The sequence below is a fragment of the Columba livia genome, chromosome 21, assembly GCF_036013475.1.
Source record: "Columba livia isolate bColLiv1 breed racing homer chromosome 21, bColLiv1.pat.W.v2, whole genome shotgun sequence".
Classification (NCBI taxonomy): Eukaryota; Metazoa; Chordata; class Aves; order Columbiformes; family Columbidae; genus Columba; species Columba livia.
This window is the reverse complement of record NC_088622.1, coordinates 6,009,243-6,032,226: the sequence shown is the minus strand read 5'-3', so window position 1 is coordinate 6,032,226 and position 22,984 is coordinate 6,009,243. Positions and strand designations below refer to the sequence as shown.

Genomic DNA, 22,984 nt, shown 5'->3' with positions numbered 1-22,984 from the left:
CTGTCACCATGAAGGTGACAATACCACTGTGGGTCACACTCTGCCTTGCAATGCCCATCCTCACCTGGGGCGGCTGAGGCACAGATCAGGAAGCAGAAAAAGAATGAAGTAACACCAGAAAAGGGATCCTTCCTGCAAGCGAGGACTTGTTTGCGTGTTTTGGCAGAAAATTTCCAGTTTTGCAGCCAGATCTCTGCGATGGAACCAGTGTAATTGAGGCAGGCCGTGAATTATACAGCTAATGAGAGCAGCAGGAGGGTAATGAAGAAGAGGTTGAGGCAAAGGGAAGGCACAGGCTGGAGGAATAGCTAACAGCAGGAGGAGGCCAGAGCAAACATCCCAGAATGTCAGGGGTTGGAAGGGCCCTGGAAAGCCCATCCAGTGCAATCCCCCCATGGAGCAGGAACACCCAGATGAGGTTACACAGGAAGGTGTCCAGGCGGGTTGGAATGTCTGCACAGAAGGAGACTCCACAACCTCCCTGGGCAGCCTGGGCCAGGCTCTGCCACCCTCACCCCCAACAAGTTTCTTCTCATATAAGTGAAACCTCTTGGGTTCCAGTTTGAACCCATTGCCCCTTGTCCTATCAATGGTTGTCAAAGATGCGACACTTCAGAACTGGAAGGCCTGGGTGCGCACGGTTCTGACAGGGGCGATGAAGCTGTGATGGGCTGGGGTGACGGGCGGCGGCCGCTCCCTCAGCGCCCTCCGGGGGCGAAGGCGGGAAGCGCCTCAGCGAGGCGGCGGCCAGCGCGCGTGCGCAGCGTTGCGAGCAGCCCGCCCAGGAGGCGCGAGCGCCCCGCCCGCCCCTTGTGTGGGCAGGGCGGGAGGGGCCGCCGCGCATGCGCACATTCCCGTCTTTCTCCACTCTCCCGCGCGACGTGGAGGCGCAGGGGAGCGGGGGGGGTGGGCCGGCGTTCAAAAAATGCCCGCGGCTTCCCATTGGCCGGCGGCGCCGCTACGCCCCGCCCCCTCCCCGCGCGTCGCGGCCACACCCCCCCACGGCCCCGCCCCCGCCCCTTTGCCCCGGCCGCCCCCCCCCGCCGGTTCCCCCTCCGCCGCCGCCATTAGAGGGGCCGCTTTGTGTCCGCCGGGCCTGCTGGTGAGTCCCGCCCCCGGCGCCGCGGCGGGGTGAGGGAGGTGGCGGGCCGGGCCCGGTAGGCCGCGGTGTGGTGCGTGTGAGGCGCGGAGGCGGCCTGGCGCGGCCGCCGGGGCAGAGGGGGAGGCCCGGAGCTCCCCTCAGCGCCGCGCCCCCTCTTGACAGGCCTCACGGGGGGGCTGTCGTGCCGAGTCGCGACAGGCCGCGCGGGCAGTGGGGACTGCGGCGGTGGTCAGCACGGCCTGCTCCCCCCGGCCAGGCCCAGGGAGGCGGCCCCGGCTCTCGGCTGCCGTGGGGCCGGTGCGGGCGGGCCCGGCGGGGCCCCGGCCCCTCGTCGGTTCTCACAAAGGAGCCACGGGAGCTAAACCCGCCTTTCCCGGCCTTGACACCTGGAGAACCTCGGCGGCCGTGGCGGGGGAAGGTCAGCGGCAGGAGGGGCTGTTAGGCGTGCGCCACAAGAAATAATCGCTATTTATAAACTTAGGAAGTGCTTCAGCGCCTGCCATAGCCTTCCCGCGTTTTGGTTGTTTGGCTGTTTGTTGTTTTGTTTTATTTTTTCCTCCACAAACCCCCTCAGAGGCCAGAGAAGTGCTGCCACTCGAGGAAGAACTCTGTCCAAGACTTCAGTGTGGTTCTGCTTCCAAAAAGCAGCTCTAAATCCCTCTCAGTTCCGCTAGAGATGGATACAGGCCTAAGCGTGAGACTACCGGGTACTTCTGAGCAGCTCCCCAAGAGCCTGTGGTGGTCACAGCCCGGTTAAAGAATGTTAATTACCTTCCTCCCCTCATTGCATGTGCTGCTCTGTAGAGGTTATTAAATTCCAGTCTGGAATGAGACTGTTCCAGGGGGACTTCCATTCCAGGTTCGTTATCCTTGTTGCCCTTCTGAGCTGCGTTTTGGCGGTTAAAACCTTGCAAAGACTTAAGGAGAGAGGGTCAGCCACCAAAATCTAAGCTGGTGGAAACTGATGTAGCTCTTGCTGAGCCAGAGGGGCTCCCCCAGGTCACTGTGCCCCAGGACAGCTCCAGAACAGGGACACTGTTCCAAACAAATTCTTCCTGTATGTATTTTAACCATTTTCACAGTCACTGGTGTCTGCAAATCAAGGGGGTTGCTCAGCCTGTGCTGCAGACATTGGATAATAGGGGGTTGGGGGTGTGTTTGCTCCTCTTAAACTGTAGCAGAGACTGACGGTTTGTTCATTTTTATGGTATTTCACTCTCAGGCTGCTGAATTATCTCTGGGTTAACAAACATATCACTTCTCCGTTCTTATCAGGTCTTTTGAGTAATAGTTGCGTTCTGGTTTTCAAGTATGTGACTTTTGTTTGTTTGCTTTTACCATGAACAGTATTTTTAGCAATAGCTGGCCAGCAGTCTTTGGCAAATGGTTATCTTATTGAGGCGGGAGAGGTCGGGAAGTAGTCATGTTTATAAACAAAGTTGCACTATTAAGCTCCTCCACGTGAGGACAGTGTGTGTAGGGAGAATGGGAGGAGAATAGGGTATCACTGGTGAGTGTCTGTTCTGAGTTTTGATGGACTCACCATCCTCAGGAGTGACTTAAAAAGTCGGTGGATAAAGCGGGAAGTCCTTGGGAAATAAGGAATAGATGGGGGATGAAAAAATGCACGTAATTTCTGTTGCAGGGGGGAAGAACTTGGTGTAAATGCCTTGAAAACATCTACTGGCTTTTGCACCCTTTCTCCCCCTTACCTGCATGTGCATCCTAATAAATTAGCTTTCCAATGCATTGTGCACTTTCCTCAGGTAGTAGCTGCTTGAATTATTTTTGTCTTTAGAATATCTTCTCAGAATTTCTTTTCCCTTTCAATAAAAACTGATGTGTAAATCTTTTCTCAGTGTTTTATTCCAAGAGACCCAGGTTGCTCTGAGGATTTCAACTTCTATGAGGCAGAATTAAAGTTGTTTTACATTGATGGACTCTAATGTGAGGTATGAGTTGTTTTTATGTAGACTGCAAGGAAATCATAGCTTTTATTATGTATAGTTTTGTACTATAGAATAATCCATGATGGCTGAATAACAAATAGTTTGGGAGGAGAGTTTATATAGTGGTTTTAAATGTAATCCATCTAAGCAAGGAGGATGTTGCCTATAAAAGGTTCTTACCCTGGTATGTAATGTTAGTGGCCTGAATTTTCACTGAAGTGTCAGTGGTTTGTCAGAATTCATAATGTTGTATCCTGGAATTAAGGTATTTCATCCAAGGCTATGAAACTTTCAGCAGTGGATTTTCATGCTGGAGTAGTTCTGTATTTGTGGCCTAAATTTGTTAGAAAGCTGAACCCTGTGCACTCGAACACAGGCTGTTTCATTCCTGAGCTGCCTGTGTCAGTGGCAGCACATGGATAATCTGTATCATGGACCATTCAAGCCATGGAAATGATCTGCTGTTATCTTCTGTATAGGTTCAAAGACTGATGGTGAAAGAGTCTGGTGGTTTTTATATGGAGTTCTTGGTGGAGGTGAAGCGTGGGTTCTTACTCGTATTTTTATAAATATCTGTAGAGATCAAGCTGACTCCAAGTTGCTGGTGTTATACCCTGGCAGAGCTGAGGTGCTGAGCTCAGGCCCGGGTGGGGAGGCAGAGCATCAATCTCGTTGCAGAAATGTGCTTTGTTTTCTTTTTGCAGTGAAAGCAGCATCCCTGCGTGCAGAAGGGCACTATTTAATATCTGCTTTGCTCTGTAGAAGTCAACGGGATAGGTAAGGTGTAAGTCAGGTTGCATTTGTGGTGTTTGGAGTCTCAGATCCAAATTTAAAGCTACCTACTGTGTCATTAGATTCTCCTCTTCTTTAGAGAAAGCAAAACTCTCCTTTGGGTCTCTGTGTCGGAATGTGTTTGTAAACGGGAGGTGTGAAGGATTTTTGCCGTGCTCCTCTGAACCCTGATGTGTTTGACTTTCATTGTTCTTCTCCTTAACGCCGAAGGGAAGTAGTAGATGGAAATAGAAACTGTAACGCGAGTCAAGCCAAAGAATTTCTTGCCTGGCAAGTGGCGAGCTCTTGGATCTTTGTATTGGACCCCTGTTCTGCTTTAATTGAAACAAGATGTTTATAATGCTTGTAGCAGCATGGGGCTCGAATAGCTTGTAACAGATCTCTGGGAGACTCCAAGTTGCAAATACAGCCCTTGTAGCTTAATCGGGAGGCAGGTGACTGAAAACCCAGCCTAACTAGGACACCTCCCAGGATATGGAAGCGGTGTGGCCATCGGGATCGGGACAGAGATCACACAAAACTGTTGAAATGGCAGCAAAAGTGATGGGAATGCCAGTTGTGAAGAAACGCTCAGCCAGCTGTGGAACGGGAGTGAATTTCCGAACAGGTTGCCAAGGAAGGATTAGAAGTAGGGACTAACTTTTATTCTGTATTCAGTAATGTATTTTATTCCTTTACACATTTTTAGGCTGTTTTAAATTACTAAATACTACTGGTCTGACTTAAACAGGACAACAGGATTAACTGCAAAACTAAGAGAGGCTGGTAAATACTAGAACGTCTTGGTGAAGCAGTGACAGGCAATCAGCCGAGAACTTTTAACAGATAGAGTTTGTAAAACAACTTTGTATCAAAGACGTTGCTGGGTTATATATTCTGTGGCATCACGGATATTGAGGAGTTTGGTGGTGTCTTCTACCTGAGCTGGATTTTTAGGGGGGGAGCTTTGAGGATTTCAGAAGGCCAGAAGTCTTGAAAAAGTTGGCCCGGTTCCCATCTAGAAAGTAATCTTTTTTGCATGTTTGTTTTGGATTTCCATGTCGGCTTTGTGAAAATATTAATATTTCCCGTGCTTTTTTCTGCAGCTTTTGAGTCATGTAAATGCTCTTCTGCTCAATTCAGCTTTAGAAACTAGTAGATAATTGCACAATAATCAATAGCCTGTTCTTGAAAGCCAGTTACTTTGCTTTCTAAGGCTTTCTGATAATAAAACAGTCCTTCTTGTTTGCACTGCCTGTAAGGTTGACGGTTTGGGATCTCTCGACACCCTGGCTTCAAATCTGCAAGAGCATAAAAACCTCTTCTAACCTTTTTTGACCTGATTTCTAGCCCTGCGTCATGTCATATACCAAGCCGTGTCTAAGAGCGCATCAATCACCGGTGTACGTGTCGGGTGACAGTAAGGGGACACCGGAGGGCACAGGATTGGATATACTTTCTCATTTTTCCATTGCATATTTGTTTTCAATCCGCTCAGCCTGTGCACCCTGCGCCATCCTTGTGACTTGGTGTTTCCAGCAGCCTCACACTTGGCTTTGCCATGTTCGAGACCTGATTTTATCCTGAAATATTTTCCCTTAAATGAGGTTGAAGTCTGAGATAAGCTGGAAAAAATAATCTTATGGCCAGCAGCAGAAGTTCAAGGAGTCAGCCAAACTATGCCTCAAATTAACTGTTTTATTTTCTTTTGCATGTTCCTGTGTTGGCTACATTGGTGTTGGGACTCCACTCTTCGAAATATTGTTCAAAATGTGTGTGTCTCACCCCCTTTTCCTCCCCTTTTCCCCTCTAAGGATGTGTTGATAGTTCAGGAAGAAATTGGTATATTGTTCTCTAATAGTTCGCAGAATGCTACCTGTACATTGACGGCATCTTCCGTTAGTGGCCGCTCACTGAGCTGGGAGGCTGGACACTATCAACCATTTATGCCAACCTAGAAATCCAGAAAGTTGGGCTTTTTATGTGATTTATCAGCTCCTTGCGGGTTTAGCAGCTTTGAAATGACTAGTTCATGATAGTTGGGGAACCTGTGAACCTGCAGTTCAAACGACCCGTAGGAAAATGAGTGTGAGTAGCTATGTGAGGAGTTACTATCTGTGCTTTCATGGCAACTTTTTGAAAATATTTGGATTGTAATGTTTGTTTCATTGCTGATGTGATTATTTTGTTTTCCTGACAGTCAATCAGATTTAAGTGCACATGAGAGTTACCCAACCCTGAAAACCGGCAGCCTCAGTTGATGGCCTCTTCCCACTTTCCAAGCACAATATTTGTCTGACATTTGTGTAAATGCAAACTCCAGTTATTACTTTCCAGTCGTTTATTATTAAGAGAGGTTCTTGCAGTCATAGCTGTGGTACGCATTGAAAGATTTCTTATGAAATAGGATGTCCAGGTAACAGTTGGTTTGGGCGACTTGATTTTTCAGTTAAATAAATTTTCTGTTTTAATTGGAGGGGCAGAGGGTTTTTTTTTATTTGGAGAGTTGGGTTTTTTATTTAGAGGGGGAGAGTTTTTCTGTATTGCTGTTGCAAGACCTTCTAGTCCTAAATTCAGGCCTGTTTGTAGTTGACGTTTCACACCCAGCCCAGAAAACTCCTTTCTGATCCCTCTTTGGAAAGAAATAGGCCAAGCAAGTGCAGGCCTTGGGCTGTGAATCTTTCACAAGGTGGTGCTGGTGACTCTGCTGCTGAGAATATCAGTGCTTTCAAGTCAGTAGGAAATGATCCTCCTGCCCTTTGATTCCCTTGGCTTTTGGAGCAGGAGATAATCCACACAGGGGAATGCAGAGGGAATCAACATGGAATTTCTGCAGGATGTATCGTAGGCACCGAAGTTATGAATTGTGCTGTGTTAAGTGCAAAAAGAGTATCGGGTAGGTTATACGGTGATCTAAACAAAGAGGATTTTTAGAACTTGGGGAATTTCAAGTCAAAGTTGGGAGTATGGTGTTTTCATGCATGTGACGTGCACAGATTAAAAATCAATAAAGCCCAGGACCATGAGCCAGCACTGGGCCCTTGTGGCCAGGAAGCCAATGGTACCTGGGGTGGGTTAGAAGGGGGTGGTCAGTAGGTCAGAGAGGTTCTCCTGCCCCTCTGCTCTGCCCTGGGGAGACCACACCTGGAATATTGTGTCCAGTTGTGGCCCCTCAGTTCCAGCAGGACAGGGAACTGCTGGAGAGAGTCCAGCGCAGCCACCAAGATGCTGGAGGGAGTGGAGCATCTCCCGTGTGAGGAAAGGCTGAGGGAGCTGGGGCTCTGGAGCTGGACAAGAGGAGACTGAGGGGGGACTCATTCCTGGGGATCAAGATGGAAAGGGGGAGTGTCAGGAGGATGGAGCCAGGCTCTTCTGGTGACAACCAGTGACAGGACAAGGGGCAATGGGTGCAAGCTGGAACACAGGAGGTTCCACTTAAATTTGAGAAGAAACTTGTTTGGGGTGAGGGTGGCAGAGCCTGGCCCAGGCTGCCCAGGGGGTTGTGGAGTCTCCTTCTGTGCAGACATTCCAACCCGCCTGGACACCTTCCTGTGTAACCTCATCTGGGTGTTCCTGCTCCATGGGGGGATTGCACTGGATGAGCTTTCCAGGGCCCTTCCAACCCCTCACATTCTGTGATTCTGTGACCAGGTCAGCCGCAGCATGCACTTGTACGTGTGTGTGTGTTCATGATCACAGGAAAAGCATCTTTTCTAGCCCCCAACCGATTTCCCTGAGGATGCGGCTGTGATTGCTTAATTTAGGACTCACCTCAAAATGCTGGCATTTTTTAAAAGGGCTTCAGGCCATGCTTGGTAGGGAAAACATTTGATGCTGAGCTGAAGCCTTAGGGAATTTTACAGTTTTCCTCTTTCTTTTCGCACTTGAGGGAGGAAGGTCCCGTAAAACAGAGGGGGAGAAGTGTTAGGCTATAGTTCTTGTGTTCTAATTGGCCATTGGTATTTTTTCCCATCCTGAAATTTCAGAAGGAGGCTTCATTCATCTTATTTTGGTTTTGGCATGTACCGTGTTTTGATTTTTCTCTTTTGTCTCAGAGGAAAACATCCAGCACTGTTACACTCATTTGCTTTTACTGGTGCTGAGACAGGTCTAGTTGACTGTCATTTTTCAGCATCAAAGGAGAAGTCACAAACATCACAGGAGTTGATCGATTGCCATTAGCTGTCAGAACCGCTGTATTTTGAGGATGGCCAGCAAGATGAATGTATTTTAGAGCATCTCCTGTGACAATGCCACCTAGCAATGTGTCTTATTCTCCTGAAATGCAGGTTTTTTGGTGGGTTTTGCTGTAGGTGTGTGCACCTGATGTGACGCTGTGCCCACCTGGGATTTGGTTTATTAATTTATCAGTTTATTATTTGGGGAGGAGACCTTGTAGTTACAATGATGGAGCCTCTTGCATCACCCATCCTTGTATCCATCCTATCTTAACATGCGTTCCCCTTGGCTTGTCTTTTGCTGCCGCTGGTTTCTGAATGGAAACTACCTCCAGAGCTTGGAGATGTAACAAAAATACACTGTACAGACGAGCTGAGTTCTGTTTTGCCTGGGAAAACAAGCGAGACAGAGAGAATCCCTCTGATCTAGTAGGAATCTCCACTGTTGTATAACAACAGGACTGTATTTTGGGGCGAGGATGCGCAATAATTGAGGTGATATTGATGTGGTACGCAGCGTCTGCCCCTGCAAAGAGAACGCAGCACAAAGTGCTGGAACTGGTGGAATTCATCTTGAAAACAGTGATGTGAGGTCTCCGCTCAAGAGAGAGACACTCAGGCTGGGGAAATGCCTATAGAGAGTGAAGATGTATGGTAAGTGCCTGCCTTCTTGTCTGAGCAAAAGAAAACACCCCGAGTAGGTAGAAACTGGGAGTGTTTTTCTATTTCTCTGTAAGGAAGGGAAGGCAGCAGTGTGGAGCTTGGCCTTGGGATGGAAGGGGGGAAGTGGGTCCAGCCCAGGATTGCTTTTGAGGTTTGTGAAGGGGGTGGTGAGAGCAAGGAGGGAATGACCCAGTAAACCCTGTGTTTTGCGATGGAAATAGTGGAACTATTAGGATGGGCAGCAGGTAAGAAAGGCTGTAGAAGTGTAATGGTAGTAAGGGGTGAGACTTGCTGAGGGTTAAACTAAGCTTAACCTGTTTGGTGTGCATGATGGTGGAGGAGAGTGTGGTAAAGCTTTAAATTTTTTGTAGAAGGTATGGAGACTGCTGGTTTGATGGTTGTTTACTTGTTCAAGGACTCATTAATTTCTATAAATCGCGTGGGGTTTAGTTTGCGAGGGCCACAGGTTGGGTCCCCAATGTGTGTATTTTCTGCGTAACAGATTTAACGGTTTAACTCTTTAGGCTGCTAGAAGCTGGATCAATGTGTCAGCTCCTGCTTTTCCCCAAAGCGAATGACTTACTAGTTACCTCAACGCCTTACATCAGGCACAGTGCAATGTCTGCTTTTTGTTAACGCTTTCTGTTAATTTTAAAAGCCTCTTTATTCTTTCAGATATGTTTTAAAGGAGCAGGCTGCAGGTCTGGCTTACACCTTCACCATTTCTGCTACATCCATAGCACTCAAGTTTGCATACATGTTTTAGCATCTTTGTTGAATGCAATTGTTGATTGTCAGTTCTGTTAGTCATGAGCTGTAAGTCATTTATCCTTTTCTTTTTAATCCTTAGTTTGTTAGATACATGGACGTAGATGTTTTTGTTAATTTTCACACCCCATCTTTTCTGTACTTTAGGTTGACTCCTCACTGCACTGTGAAAACCATTAGGAAAAAGTCCTTGGGGTTAAAACCTGGGGCTCCACAGTGTTACCTGCACTTGGGGCTAGAAATTAATTTAAATGGCGACTGATCTGTCTGAAGCTGAACCCGTGCATCATAAGGCGCTTCCACTCTTAACGGGAGCTCAGCTGATCCACACGGACAAGTTAAGTGAGGTAGGGGCTGGCCCGTTCTCCAAGCTTGCCCTCGGATCAGTACTGCTGAAGGTCACTCCGTTCTCTTTCTCCCCCTGCTTGTAGGAAACTCGCTTGGGAGTCTAATAAACCCTGGAGGTATTCTCCTTCCCCTTCCCTGCCTTCCCTGAGACGCTGTATTTGTCAAAATCCTCATCTCATGTAATTTGGAATTGCAAATAAATGACTTATTTTCTGTAAAATGTGACACTATCCTCTCCTAGTATGCTTCAAAGAAGCTGGCTTGAGGGTCTCTTAAAATCCCGAAAAATCCAAAAGTCACCAGAATATTTCTACATAATGCTGCTTTGATTTACTTTAATCCCATTTCAAAAACGTTCTGGTTATTTCTGGTATCCGTACTGATTGTTTTTTTATATACTTTTTCTAGAAAGCTGAAGACGACACGATGCCGATCCGTCGTGCCGTGAATTCTGCTTCCCGGAAAACTCCTCCCAAAAGCAAACCTGCTGAGGGTGAAGAGGTCAAAGCGGGTACAGTAATAGTTCTGTAGTGTTAATGTAGATCCAAATACAGGCTTTAGTTCTGAAACTCCTGAAAAAACCTTACTGCCAGATTAAAATATTACTAATATTACCTATAGGGAGAGGCTGAGGGAGCTGGGCTTGTTTAGTCTGGAGAAGAGGAGGCTTAGAGCTGAGCTCAGCACTCTCTAGAACTACCTGAAGGGCAGTTCTAGCCAGGTGGGGATTGGGCTCTTCTCCCAGGCATCAGCAATAGGACAAGGGGCCATGGGCTTCAACTCTGCCAGGGGAAACTGAGGCTGGAGATTAGAAAGCAATTCTCTGCAGAGAGAGTGGTCAGGATTGGAATGGCTGCCCAGGGAGGTGCTGGACTCACCGGCCCTGGAGGTGTTTAAACTGAGATTGGCCATGGCACTTAGTGCCGTGATCTAGTCAATGGACTGGAGTTGGACCAAGGGTTGGACTGGGTGATCTCTGAGGTCTTTTCCAACCCAGTCCATTCTGTGATTCTGTGATTTACCTTCCTTTCGTAGGTTTTTCTTGGATTATTGGGAAGTTGTATTTTGCAGCAACTCTGAACCCATTTGTTTAGTCCTTCATACCCTGCAGCAAAACCCTGACACTCCAGACAGGAAAATATAGCTAAATATAGTCCCTTTTAAGCTTGCACGTTCTTCAGAATAAAGGTAGAAATTGTGATGTTTCCATAGTGTCAGGAAGATGGCTTGAAATCGCAAGGTGGAGATAAAGAGTGGAAAAACATAATATTTAAATATTTTTCTTTATTTTCCTGAACAAAAAGATTTCACCACAGCGTGTCAAAATCTAGTCCAGGATTGATGTGTCTGGTCTTAGCAGCTTCACCCCAGTTTCTCAGAACGTGTCATTTCAGTATCACATTCTGTCAGTGTCCCTGATGTATGTTTTTGCACCTTTCTGAGTTAAAAACCACATAAATCTCAACCCAGGGGAAAATGTGATGTTTCGTGCTCCTGATTTCCTCCTCCCCTCCCCACCCAGGCCTCTCTGATGAGGGATGGTTGTAACAGGGACCTTTGGAGTTGAGAAGACTGGGGAAATACGTTCACTGTGAAAATGCTCCATGATGTTGTTTGAAGTTATTCTGGTGTTTGCTGGCTAATTGCACCTTATTGAAGCTCTTTTCAGTACTTTGTTCCCTCCTAAAGTTACATTCAACTCATCTGTTTAAATTAGGGAAAAAATAGTTGTCTGGTATGAAATAATTTGGGGGCTGTGTTCTTAAGCTGCTTTTTTTTCCCCCCTCTGCCTTCCTGAAGAATAGAGAGGGTAGTTTTAGGCAGTAACCTGCTACTTTTTCGCATCTTTTAGATGCAGAAGCCACTTCTGAGGAGTCTGCCTCTGTCGGAGAAGAACAAGAGAGTGAAACGCTGCCCGCTGCACCCGCTGAGGCAGAACAGCCAAAGGAACCTGAGAATGAAGGGAAGGAGGAAACAAAGGCCTCAGAAGAAACCAAAAAGGAGTAAGGCTTGCTTAGTGCTGAGTTCAGGAATTTGGGAAGGATTCTGAAGAAAGGGGTGTTCTAGAGATAGAACAGACGGTGGGAGAGATGGGGAAATAGGATGGGTCCTTTAAAAATGTGCTCATATTTCACAGGAGGGAGCTACTGATAAAGTGTAGCTGCCGTTCTAGAACACATGTGAGGCTGTCAAGACAGGATCCTTTATTTCCAATAAAACCATCAAAATGTTCTTTAAACTCCTTTCAGCATCAGATGCTCTGGGCCTTTTTTTGTTATTGTTCTACTTGTCAGCTTGTTTTACAGTGTCTTTTGTCTTACTATTGCTTTGTATTTTTCCTAAGCGAGAAGGATCAGGCTAAGGAAAAGGAGAAGAAGGTGAAAAAGACCATTCCTGCGTGGGCTACCCTTTCTGCGAGCCAGCTCGCTAGAGCACAGAAGCAAACTCAGATGGCTGCCACCTCACGGCCCAAAATGGATGCTATTTTAACTGAGGCCATCAGGGTAAGAAGAGACAACTGTTTCTTTTGTTCATCTGTTGCAAAGCAGAATAATTTGTGCACCGAAAATCCACAAGCAGGAAATTTACTGTCTTAAACCTCTGTGCTTCTGCCCCGAATCCCATGGAGCTGAAATGTGAGACCATGATGATGATGAGGGGCCCTGTAGCTTATTTATTTGTTTAGAATTTGTTTTCCTCCTGAATTAAATTACTAGAAACAGCTACAATGACATAACCTGTTTGATTGCTGTCATCATTTAATTGGCTGTGCCTTCTAGCCATATTTAACTTGATTTACCTTGATTAATTGATCGATTTGATACGTGCTTTTTTCAGCATTAACTTCTCCTAATTCAGGACAGATGGCAATACTGTAAACTCTCATTTCAAGGTGGTGTTGGTCTTGGTTTACTGAGTTCCTCCTGGTTGTAAGAAGAGACCTGTGCTGTTGGAGTTGTGCTGTGACCCCACTCCTCTTCCCTTGTGGTTTGGTTTGCAGGCGGTCTGTACTCCATGGTGGCCGTTCCAGCCGCTATACCTTCAAAACATGAGCTTCAACTTCATTTTTTTTACTAGTTTACCAAAGTCAATCCTCTATCTTCTTCTAAAAAAAAATGGCAACTTGTTCTGACTTAATGGTTACTCTGAGATTAGCAAAATGCCTCACAGCTTTGCAGCATTGCTTTGTCGAGAGGTGACTGTATTTTGTAGTAGCGTGTAGTATTTATGCCGTTACTTCTAAGCTCTGCAGGACTGGGGAGCAGCTGACATGCACTTGCTGTCACTTAACTTGCTGTCTTAAGTATTTTGTTAGTCATATTTTATCCTCTTGAGTCCTTGTGGGGAAAAGGCCAGCCCTGGCATCCTGTGCTGATGCGCATCCATTCAATCTCTGTTCTTCCAGCCCCACAGCAAGATGATTGCAGCGCAGGTGGTTTCTACGAACTTTTCCCTTCTGTTTCAGGCATGCTTTCAAAAGAGCGGTGCGTCCGTCGTTGCGATACGGAAATACATCATCCACAAATACCCTTCTCTGGAGCTGGAGAGGAGAGGCTACCTTCTAAAACAGGCACTGAAACGGGAGCTGGAGAGAGGAATCATTAGGCAGGTAAGAGCTGCTCATTGTATTTACTTAATCACACAGGAGTTTCTTAAACTCTGCTAGCACATGTCCGAGGTGATCACCTTCTCCCTCCTGGAGGTTAATCAGCCTCTGTCTCCGCTTTGTTAGACACTGACAGAATTTCAACACGATTCTGTCAATCAGATACGTTGCACGGTTGGCTTTTGTGCAATTTTTGCCCGTTTCTTGCTGTTGTGTCATATAGCATTGCAGCAGCGTGTGTCTTCGACATCATTCCTGCAGCAACGTGTTTCTTTTACCGCTGTAATTTACTGGTTTTTGATCTTACTGAAGTGTCAGCGGGTTCAAATCAGGCCTTTGCCATGACAGCCCATGGCCAGGGTGACAGTGCCTTCCAAATCTGTGTAACAGTGTCACTTAGTCTCTTTCAAATTGTTATTATTTGGTGTTACTTTGTTAAAGATTGAACTGGACTTTCTTTCGCACTAGGTGAAAGGAAAGGGAGCTTCTGGGAGCTTTGTGGTGGTGTCTAACGCAGGAAAAACTGTTCCAAAAGCCAGAGACAGAAAGGTAAGGTGGATTATTTTCAACAATACTTAGAAAAATCTTTGTGGGTTGCACTGGAACACATGTATCTTACAAGATGCAGTCTAACCCCAATGGCATTCTACTCCTTCGCCAAATACAGTAATTTAAACACCCATTCCTCTAAAACCAGAGTCAGAAAGTTAGTATGAGAAACTAAAACCAAATAGAATAATCAAAATCTTAGTTTTAAAATGCTTACGTTAAACCCCTAGGCTTTGGTTCAGGGGCAGAAAACTCAATAACCATGAAGCTCCTCTTGTGTCTTTACCTGTTAGAGAGAGATCAGGTATTGTAAGAGAGCTCCATGCTACTGCTGTTTCTGTTATATCTATTATATGGGTAAATGGAAGATTTCGGGACTGACAGATGAACATTTTTCCATCAGCTGTGAGGGCAGAGAGAGAAAGAAGAAAATGTCCTAAGGCTTCTGGAAGAAAGCTGCTAATATTGGGTGTATATTGGTTTGAGGTTGTGAAATGTGCTGTGGCTTTTTGGGGATGTTTTTGAGCCTAGTCCTCACGATTAGTGGTGGTTCCAACATCTCGGTTCTCCACTCCCTGCTGTGCTGGGTGTGTGAACCACATTTTTAACACTGCGGTTATAGAACGTTTAGCTGGAGTTGCTGATCCCCTTGCAACTTAGACAAGTGAACCCAGAGAGTGTTGTAACACCCTGGTGCTTATCTCTTGGGTGCTGGGTAGACCAAAAAGCCCTAAAACTGAGGGAAATGGTGACACGTTTGGTACTAGGGCACTGAGGGAGACTCACTGCAGTGTAGCATCTTTTTAAGTAGTTAGAGCAGGGCACCTGACAGCTGCTAACACCTCATATGGGAGTCTTTGTTCCTAGTTGCATCCTCTGTGTTGCGGCAAAATGAATAACTTGCTTTTGTTTTTGGTGAATTCAGGTCGCAGTCGAGCAGCTGTGTGGGTGAGCAGCACCCTCACCAGTCTGACCATTTGCAAAGCTGTTGTTCAGCATCAAAATCATTGAATTTCAGCACATTTCCTCACTGGTTTTCTGTATAAAGAACAGATAATTTTTTTTCTTCTGATTATCCCCTCCTCGTGGTATCAAAGTGAGGGAGGACGATTCGGGAGAAGAGTGGCGGCTTCAATCAAGATTTCATTCTGTTGAGTGAAAAAACAATGGACTCTTGTCCAGCTGTTCATTTTTTGGGAAGATTTGACCCGTGTAAACAGGTCTTGCCTTTGATGGTTCTTATATAATTTTTACCTATCTCATTGAAGGGCAACAGAGGAAAATACCTATAAAAAGAGGAAGGAAACCATTAAAAATATAGATGATGTTAAATACTCAGCAATTTAACTTTCCTAACTTTCCTAGGAAAATTCCAGCTAAAGTTGCTCTATTTTACTTAAGCTGCTAAGCTTTTAAAATTGTTAAAGAAGTTGATTTTTCCAGATCTGTGACCAGTGTCAGGGGCACTTCTGTGCATTGCTGGCTCAGAAAACCCGGAGTTTTAGGCCCCACTGATGTGTAAAAGTATGTGTATTTCAGAAAAGCACTTCCACTTCGACCGCAGAGCAACAAGTCAAGCTGGAAGATATCCTGCCGCTGGCTTTCACCCGCCTTTGTGAGCCCAAGGAAGCTTCGTACAGCCTGATCAAGAAATATGTGTCTCAGTATTACCCCAAACTCAAAGTAGATATAAGGTAGGTGCAGGAATACGCTTCTGCAAGGAGAGAGGCGGTGAAATGCAGCCTTCCTCTGGCTTTGCCTCGCTGCCCCGTGATTTAATTCAGTATTTCAGCAGGCAGGTGGTGCTCTGCTTTATACAGCCTGCAAGAAAGCTTGAGGAAAAGCCTTTTGTCGCATCCCTCCACACCCGATTGTTGTTCCTGACACCGACAGCAGCATTTCCCTCCATGCTTTACCCAAAACCGGGTCTCTTTAGCTGCATGGATGTGAAGGCTTCTCCTTGGGATCTTGTCCCGCTTGGTTCTGGATGCTTTAGCTGCCACACACTTGCAGTAATCTTTAACTTTGCCCATAGGGAGTGGGTTAACGCTTGGGGAGGAAGCAAATTTAAGAAAACCCTTGCGGCACCTCTTACAGGGGCTGATACTCGGCCCCTTGTTTGTCTGCGAGCTGACTCATTGCCCACTGAGCCCAAATGTGCTTTTCAAAATGAACAAATCCTTCCAAGTGAAGCTTCTCCGTTTCTGGATACGCAATGACACCCGGCAAGCGTTGCAGTTGAATTTCCGCTAACGTACATTGTTCTCCTCATGTAATCAGCGCCTGCTGACAGATCTCCGTTTAAAATGTCTGTATGTAGGCAGATACTGCTTGTAAATACCACTCTGCTCACACTCTGTGTAAAGCGTTGTTTCTCTGTTTGTTTTTTAAGCTGTCAGTGTGTGTCAGTAAAGCTTTATCCTCCTGTATTTCAGACCCCAGCTGTTGAAGAATGCCCTGCAGAGAGCTGTAGAGAAGGGCCAGTTAGAGCAGATCACAGGGAAGGGAGCGTCTGGGACATTCCAGGTCAGAGCCAGAGTTCATCTCCTTTTATTGACTGTACCGACCACAAGCCTTGGATACAAGTTAACACACCCTCTCCCCCTGCCCGGTTTTATTGGGTACACCTTTCTTTACCAGCCTGAGCTGTCAAACTGAAGCGGTAGGACTCTTATTCTCCTCTCGGTCTACATTTCTGGAGCAGACCTCCCTGCCTTGCTTAGCGTGCTCCACACGCTGCCTCAGCTCTGACTCACTAGCACAGTAGGGGAGATGGTGGGGTAAGATTTCCTTTCCATCACTAATTGTGAGTGCAGTAGGTACCCCAGATGTGCGCAACGTGTTTATTTTTTCTCATGTCTGTGGTGTACAAGTTCTTTTGGGTACATTTGGTCTGTGGGATGGGGGAAGATCTGGTTTATTTCCTTCCCTTAGATTTCCACATCCTTGCAGCATATTTGGGGGCTAGGACAATGTGTTACTGATAAAAACCACTGCAGGCTAATTGACTGAACAGGCCTGTCCTCCCAGGTGAAACTGGGAGAGAAGCGTTCCCTGTGCAGTGTTTTAATATTAAACGTATCTGTGCTAATGCAGGAGCGCCGACCCACCTGGTGCAGAGGAGCTTGTCCTGACCTGGTTTGGGAGAATTTTGTCTTGATGCTTTTCTCTTCCTCCTTGGAAAATAGCTGAAGAAATCAGGGGAGAAGCCCCTGCTGGGTGGGACTCTGATGGAAGATGCCATCCTGTCGGCTATTGTGGCCATGAATGAACCGAAGACCTGCTCCACCACAGCGCTGAAGAAGTATATCCTGGAAAACCACCCAGGGACCAACTCCAACTTCCAGGGTAAAGTACCGATCTGCGTAACGCTTCCCTCGTGCGTGCTGCAAGAGGGTCCTGGAGCTGCAGATGATTCTGTGCAGCACCTTGAACGCTTCTGTTGAGCTCGCTGGGGAGCTGACAGCTGCTCGGCCCTTTGTGCTGCAGCAATGCTCAGTGGTTTGAATTCCCATTAGCTCCTTTCAAGCCTGACAAAGGGTAGTTTGAGATGTGATGCACGGCTCTCTTCTCTATAGCATGTTCCCAGGAACGGGGAATAGTATTCGAGTACTTTATTGTTCTTAAATCACGAAGCTGATTTCATCTGTCTCTATTTTGGAAGGCTGCAGATGCTTTTTATTTAGAGAAGTTGCATAGTCTAACTTTAAAAAAAAATCACAAGCACGTCTCTCACTGTTTTGTTTGAGGTCTTTCTTTGGCTCTGATTTTAAAAGGTCAAGCAAGCGAGGAGAGAAACTAATCCTGTTGTTTTTTGGGAAGGGATTTGGCTTGTCTTTGTTCCCACGAACAACACTAATGTCTGTTTTCACTTTTGCGTTAGCAGAAGTGATATTAACAGAGATTTCAAGCATGTCTTCAAATCTTCTAATTGCATTATTTGGTCTGAGCCCCGATGCGGTTGTTGAATTGAGGCTGGGGGTCACCTGAAGCAGGATGAGCTCACAGCAATCTCTACTGGAGTCAAACCTAAAAGCAGATCAGCTTGTCGCTGCGGTGTCACTGTGCTGGTGCCATCCATCGGGATGTGGGGCTGGAGACTGTCAATCCCGCGCTCTTCACCTGCAGCACGGCTGTTTGATGCAAAAACTTCCCAACACATAGAGAAACACAGGTTCCCTCATGGGCTAAAGACATAGCCTGAGGCCTTCCGCCAGGTAGAGACTGATGTCAAATGTGACTACTTAATCTTGGGGCAGGGAAGAGAGTTTCCAGGCTCACCAAGCCCTTGCATGATTTATTTTCAAGACCACTGGAAGTTTCCCTGGTCCTTGGAGGCCTGTGTTTAACCAGCCTCCAGTGCTTGTCAGTCTTGCAAGTCGGATAAGGAAATTTCAGCTCGCAATCTGTTGTTTTCTTTCTCCTTCCATTGCATAAAAGGAATTTTGATGATCTCTGCTCTGTTTTAAGAGCAACCGGAGGAAGATCCAGTGAGATGTAAAAGCGGACAGATATGCGATGTGCTCTACATTCCTCTCCATTTTATATCTTATAACTGGAGTCAAATCCTTTACATGCTGCTATTGATCTTTAGTATCCAAAGTAAAACCATCCTCATGTTTTATGTGTTGCTTCTGTTTATAAAAGTTGGCATTTTTTTAAAGTGTTCTTGAACTAGGAGGATGCTAATGTTGCAACAGTAGTAATTTAATGGATGTAATCAGGTCAATTACCTGTGCAAGCTCTTCCAATGCCCTTCAAAGTAAAACGTTGTGGCAGAGGTAGCCTGTAAGCTGGTGCAAGTATGGCACTGTCCCAAGTCATTCTCCTGCTGTGAAATGTCAGTTCTTGAGAAAAGCCCATTTTGGGAGCGTCAAATAAGTGGTTGGAGTGAATACCTGTGTGTTAATCATACAGAACAGGTCAGATGACAGTTCAGCCAGCGTGTTTCTTTGTATGTTTCTCTATTTCTCAAGTGAACCTTCTTGAAGACAGGCCTTGCCGTGCCTTTCGTTTGGAGGGAGCTAAACATGTAAACGGACCCTCTAATTCAAGCTGAAAATGGGTCTGAGTTCACTAAACAAGTTCTGCCCTTTGCCAGAGTCGAAGGTCCTGTGTATTTGCACAGTTTTGGTTACAATTCTTACTCGGTGCACAATGGAACACAAGACTTGAATCAAAAGTGTATTTGTTGTATTTCTAGACCAAATATCCTCCTTTAAAAAAACACAATGGGGAAAGATAACCCACATATAAAATTTAGAATGGGATGATGGCAAAAACAGGGTAAAGACTTGTTTTAAAAACACTTTGGAGAACAGGCTGAAGAAAGCTGAGACTTGGGCTAAGTTTGGACAGAAGTAGTTCCATGGTGCTGTTGAATGCATTTATAAAGGAGGATCCCTGCATCGTGACATCCAAAACCTTCACTGTTCTTGACTCCTTCCTTTGGAGAGTTTAAAACCACACTTGCTAAGTGTTCAGGAGCAAAGACTTGTATCTTCCTGAAAACTAATGGCAAGAGGATTTCCCTTTAAATAAGACACATCAGGACTCCTAAACGCAGCGCTCTGGCTGGGTCTGACACGCAGCAGCTGCTCTTTGAGTGCAGAAAGAAGCACGTGGTGCCCAAACTATTCTACGCTGTTTTTTTGTTATATATCTTTGCAAGCCTTGGGTCTCCAGAGCTGTTTCGTTCCTCTGCAGGTGTCCTGTGCAAAGGAGGCTTCATCCTGACTCCCCAGCTCTGATTTCAGAGGGCACTGCAGAGAGCAGGAAGGTTAGACGAGTGGGTAAAGATAGTAACACAGCCTTTCTCTGATTTTATTGTCTTTTTTCTGTTTTTCACAGTGCATCTACTGAAGAGAACCCTGCAGAAATGTGAGAAGAATGGCTGGATGGAGCAAATTTCTGGGAAGGGCTTCAGTGGAACATTTCAGCTTTGCTTCCCTTATTATCCGAGGTAAAGAATTTGGCTGTAAAATGATGTTGGAGATCAGTGTCATGTAGGGCAGCCAGAGAGCAGTGCTGAAGTTCAGAGACCAACCTCCTGCTTAGAGGGAAGTTTGTGAAGGGTTTAATAACTGATGAACCACAACGTTGTCACCCGTACTCTAGAAAATGACATTACTTGGGTGTCTAACTGTGTGCGAACATCAAATTGATTTCATTAGCAAAGGAAGCTTTGAAGGGCAATTAAAAATATTAGGCTCTATTCCCAGGTATGCTCTCATGATGCTTTTTTTGCAGGATGGGGGGCTATTTAAACATTCCCATGCTAAAACAAACTCATGTGAGCAGGGAGAGCGTGGTGTTCTTCATGCAAGGATGCTCACAAGGAGTCGGACCCAGCTGTTTGCGTTTCTTGCTGCTGGTGTGGAGGAGAGCTGGAAGGAGGGGCGATGGCCTAGATTAGCTTCTGTGACACTAAACCAGCCTTTTTCTTCCCCTTCTGGGAGTGCATATTGTGCTGGAGCACGCACAGCCCAGGGACGGTGACTTAGTGTCCCACGAAGAGCCAAGTGGCAGCGTAGTCACTCAAATCTCTGCTTCCCACCCTCTTTTATTACATACATGCAAAGTCCTCGATGTTTCAGCTTGTGTTAGAGTCACTGAAGTCTGATCTTGTCCCTTCGCTGTGCTTGCGCAGAAGGAGTTATGAGGAGAGAACTAGAGAAAGGGCATCTTAGGGTTGGGACGTTCCTGGTGATTTACAAGCTGTTGTATTTCTGCTGTTGCAGGGACTAAATAATGTTGGGGTTAGAACTTTGGGGGTTTTTCTGGATTAGGCTCCAAGCTGTAACCTCGTGGGAGGATGAGAGCCAGGGTTACCCACGGCTCGCTGGAGTCGTGCCCTTAGGTAAGTCACGCTCTGACAAGAACCCTCTTGTAGCCCAGATGTGCTCTACCCAGAGAAGCAGCAGGATGAGGACTCTGAGGAATCCGATGAGGAAGAGGAGGAAGAATCTGAGGAGGAAGAAGAATCTGAAGAGGAAGAGTCTGACGAGGAGGAGCCACCACCAAAGAAGAGGTACAGCAGCGTGGGAGATAAATGGGCTCCTTTAGATGATATTAAAGTGACTGTCACTGCAGTAGAGTGCGGGTGTTTGTCTCTTGCCATGGTTATTTGTCCACAAGGTTGTTGTTCAGGACACATTGCAAGAAGTTTCTAATTCTAATCCTGCCAGGATCAGGATTTCTCCAGGATGTGCGTAGTCAGCAAAAGCAACGCCTTGCTCTGGAGATACTCATCTCCATTATTCCATAATTTAAAAACCTCTTTTATTCCTCCAGATGAGCCTGTATTTATTCTTTGTATTGCCTTTAGTCTCCTAAAGTCACCTTTTATGATTTACAAAAGTGTGACGTTTCACACAGGACTTTTTGTATTTATTGTTTCCTTAGGAAAACTTTCCCCTGCGTTGTTGTTTGCAGTTCTGTAGGCAGATATGAAACCTGCCTTCCTCAGAACGTGGATTTGAGAGAAGTGTTTGAGTACAGAATTTCCATTTAGAGAGCAAAGAGAGCGCTTAGGTCTCTGAATTGTTCTGACAGCCGACTTTGATTCGTTGTCATTGTTTGTATGTTTATTTGCCTAACGAAGGAGCTCAAAACCTGCCTGGCAGAGCACGGTAGGGACGGGGGAGTGCTTAGTGTGGCAAGATCCGCCAGAGTTCTTGCTCTTTGGGATTTAGCTAATGAAACGTACTGCTGCGGAAAGGAACATCCGTGGCGAAGAGCGAGGATGCCAAGATCTGCTTCGTTTATGCAAACTGACGACAGCAGCTCCGCTCCAGGTAGCGTTTTGCGTCTCCGCTCAGATCTTGTGCTGTCTCTCTTTCTGACAGGATGCAGAAGAGGCCGCCTCCGAAATCCCGGAGCAGAGCCCCTCCGATGAAGCCGAAGCCAAGAAAAACCCCCGCGGCCCGCCGGGGGAAAGCAAAGCCCCCTCCCAAGGTTAAAACCCCTGCTAAGAAAGCCAAACCAGCAGCCCCAGCCATCAAGAAACCCTCTGGTGGCAGCTCTTCCAAGAAACCAGCAGCCGGCGGGAGGAAGGAGGTGAAACCCTCTGCCAAGGGCAAATCCACCATGAGGAAATCTCTCCGGGCAAAAAAGTAAAATCTTTCCAGTGTCAGGGAATCCCGTGGTCAAATCCACGCTCTTGTTTTATAAGTCAACGTGCATTTGTATTTTAGTTCTGAAGCTTAAACACTTCTTTATTATTTTTTTTTTCTTGAATGATGGGGAAAAAGCTGAAAACTAAATCAAACCAACCCGAGCATTCGTTAGGTCTCAATGCTGTGCCTCGTACCTGCCCCTCCCCGGAACAAGTCATCTTTAGTTTCTGCAATAATTTTAGGACTTTTCTAGGACGTATATAATCTGTACATTCTACAGTGTTCCTCTTGGCTTTGGGGAGGGGGAGGGTTGGCTTTGAAAAGAAATTCTTCAAAGAAGATCTTTATATCTTTAGACAGCAGAAACGGGATGATTGGGGGAGCTTGAGTCTTAAGGAGAAGGTACAACGGCAGAAGAGTCCTCCCTAGATCCCCCCTGCATGACGAGGTCCTTAACGCTTCCGTGGCGAAGCGCTGTAAATACAGCACTTGCACTGAGTCCCCGAGGTGCTTCTTTCCGCGCGGCCGGTGGAGCGACAGGCCCAGGAGGTGGCGCGTTTGGTTCCTTCCGACCGGCCAGGTTTGTTTGACGGTGAGTCAGATCTCCAGCGATCTCCACTGATGGTCTGACGCCTGAGGGGCTCCCAAAGGGTTCATTCTCGGCTCGGCGGGTGATTTGAATTAGTGTTTCTGATGCCATTTCTGTTATCTTCAAACCAAAATATATAAAAGTCTTCTTGAATCCAACTTTCAAATGTTTTTAAGAGATGAAGAGCCTGAGTTTTGTCAACTCTTGTTTACCCTTTTTTAAAGAAAAGTTGGAGCGCTATACAATTGCTAATGTAGAGATGTTGATAAGTGAAGAACATGCCGTTTGCTAAAATAAAATGAAACTAGATTCCAGGCTTGCTTTGTGTGTCCTTTTCTCTTCC

The 22,984-nt window shown here is 46.2% G+C and overlaps 1 protein-coding gene across 9 annotated transcripts; it reads left to right on the top strand.

Annotated features, from left to right (window-relative positions):
- The first annotated feature begins 964 nt into the window (after positions 1-964).
- On the top strand, positions 965-22,955 carry HP1BP3 (heterochromatin protein 1 binding protein 3). Of its 9 annotated transcripts, none has more exons than XM_065037671.1 (15): positions 1,045-1,102; positions 2,962-3,054; positions 3,756-3,828; positions 9,579-9,778; positions 10,188-10,290; positions 11,632-11,782; positions 12,124-12,283; positions 13,246-13,389; positions 13,855-13,935; positions 15,475-15,629; positions 16,371-16,461; positions 17,124-17,283; positions 19,786-19,897; positions 20,828-20,965; positions 21,783-22,955. In XM_065037671.1, exons 4-15 carry the CDS (start codon positions 9,683-9,685, stop codon positions 22,051-22,053), a joined length of 1,662 nt encoding a protein of 553 aa, XP_064893743.1. In that variant the 5' UTR covers positions 1,045-1,102; positions 2,962-3,054; positions 3,756-3,828; positions 9,579-9,682; the 3' UTR covers positions 22,054-22,955. The 9 variants fall into 9 exon arrangements, 8 of the variants coding, with proteins under 8 accessions (XP_064893740.1, XP_064893747.1, XP_064893739.1 ...); XM_065037672.1 differs by lacking the exon at positions 1,045-1,102 and adding an exon at positions 1,912-1,961; XM_065037670.1 differs by lacking the exon at positions 2,962-3,054 and having other exon boundaries at positions 1,051-1,102.
- The last annotated feature ends 29 nt before the right edge of the window (positions 22,956-22,984 follow it).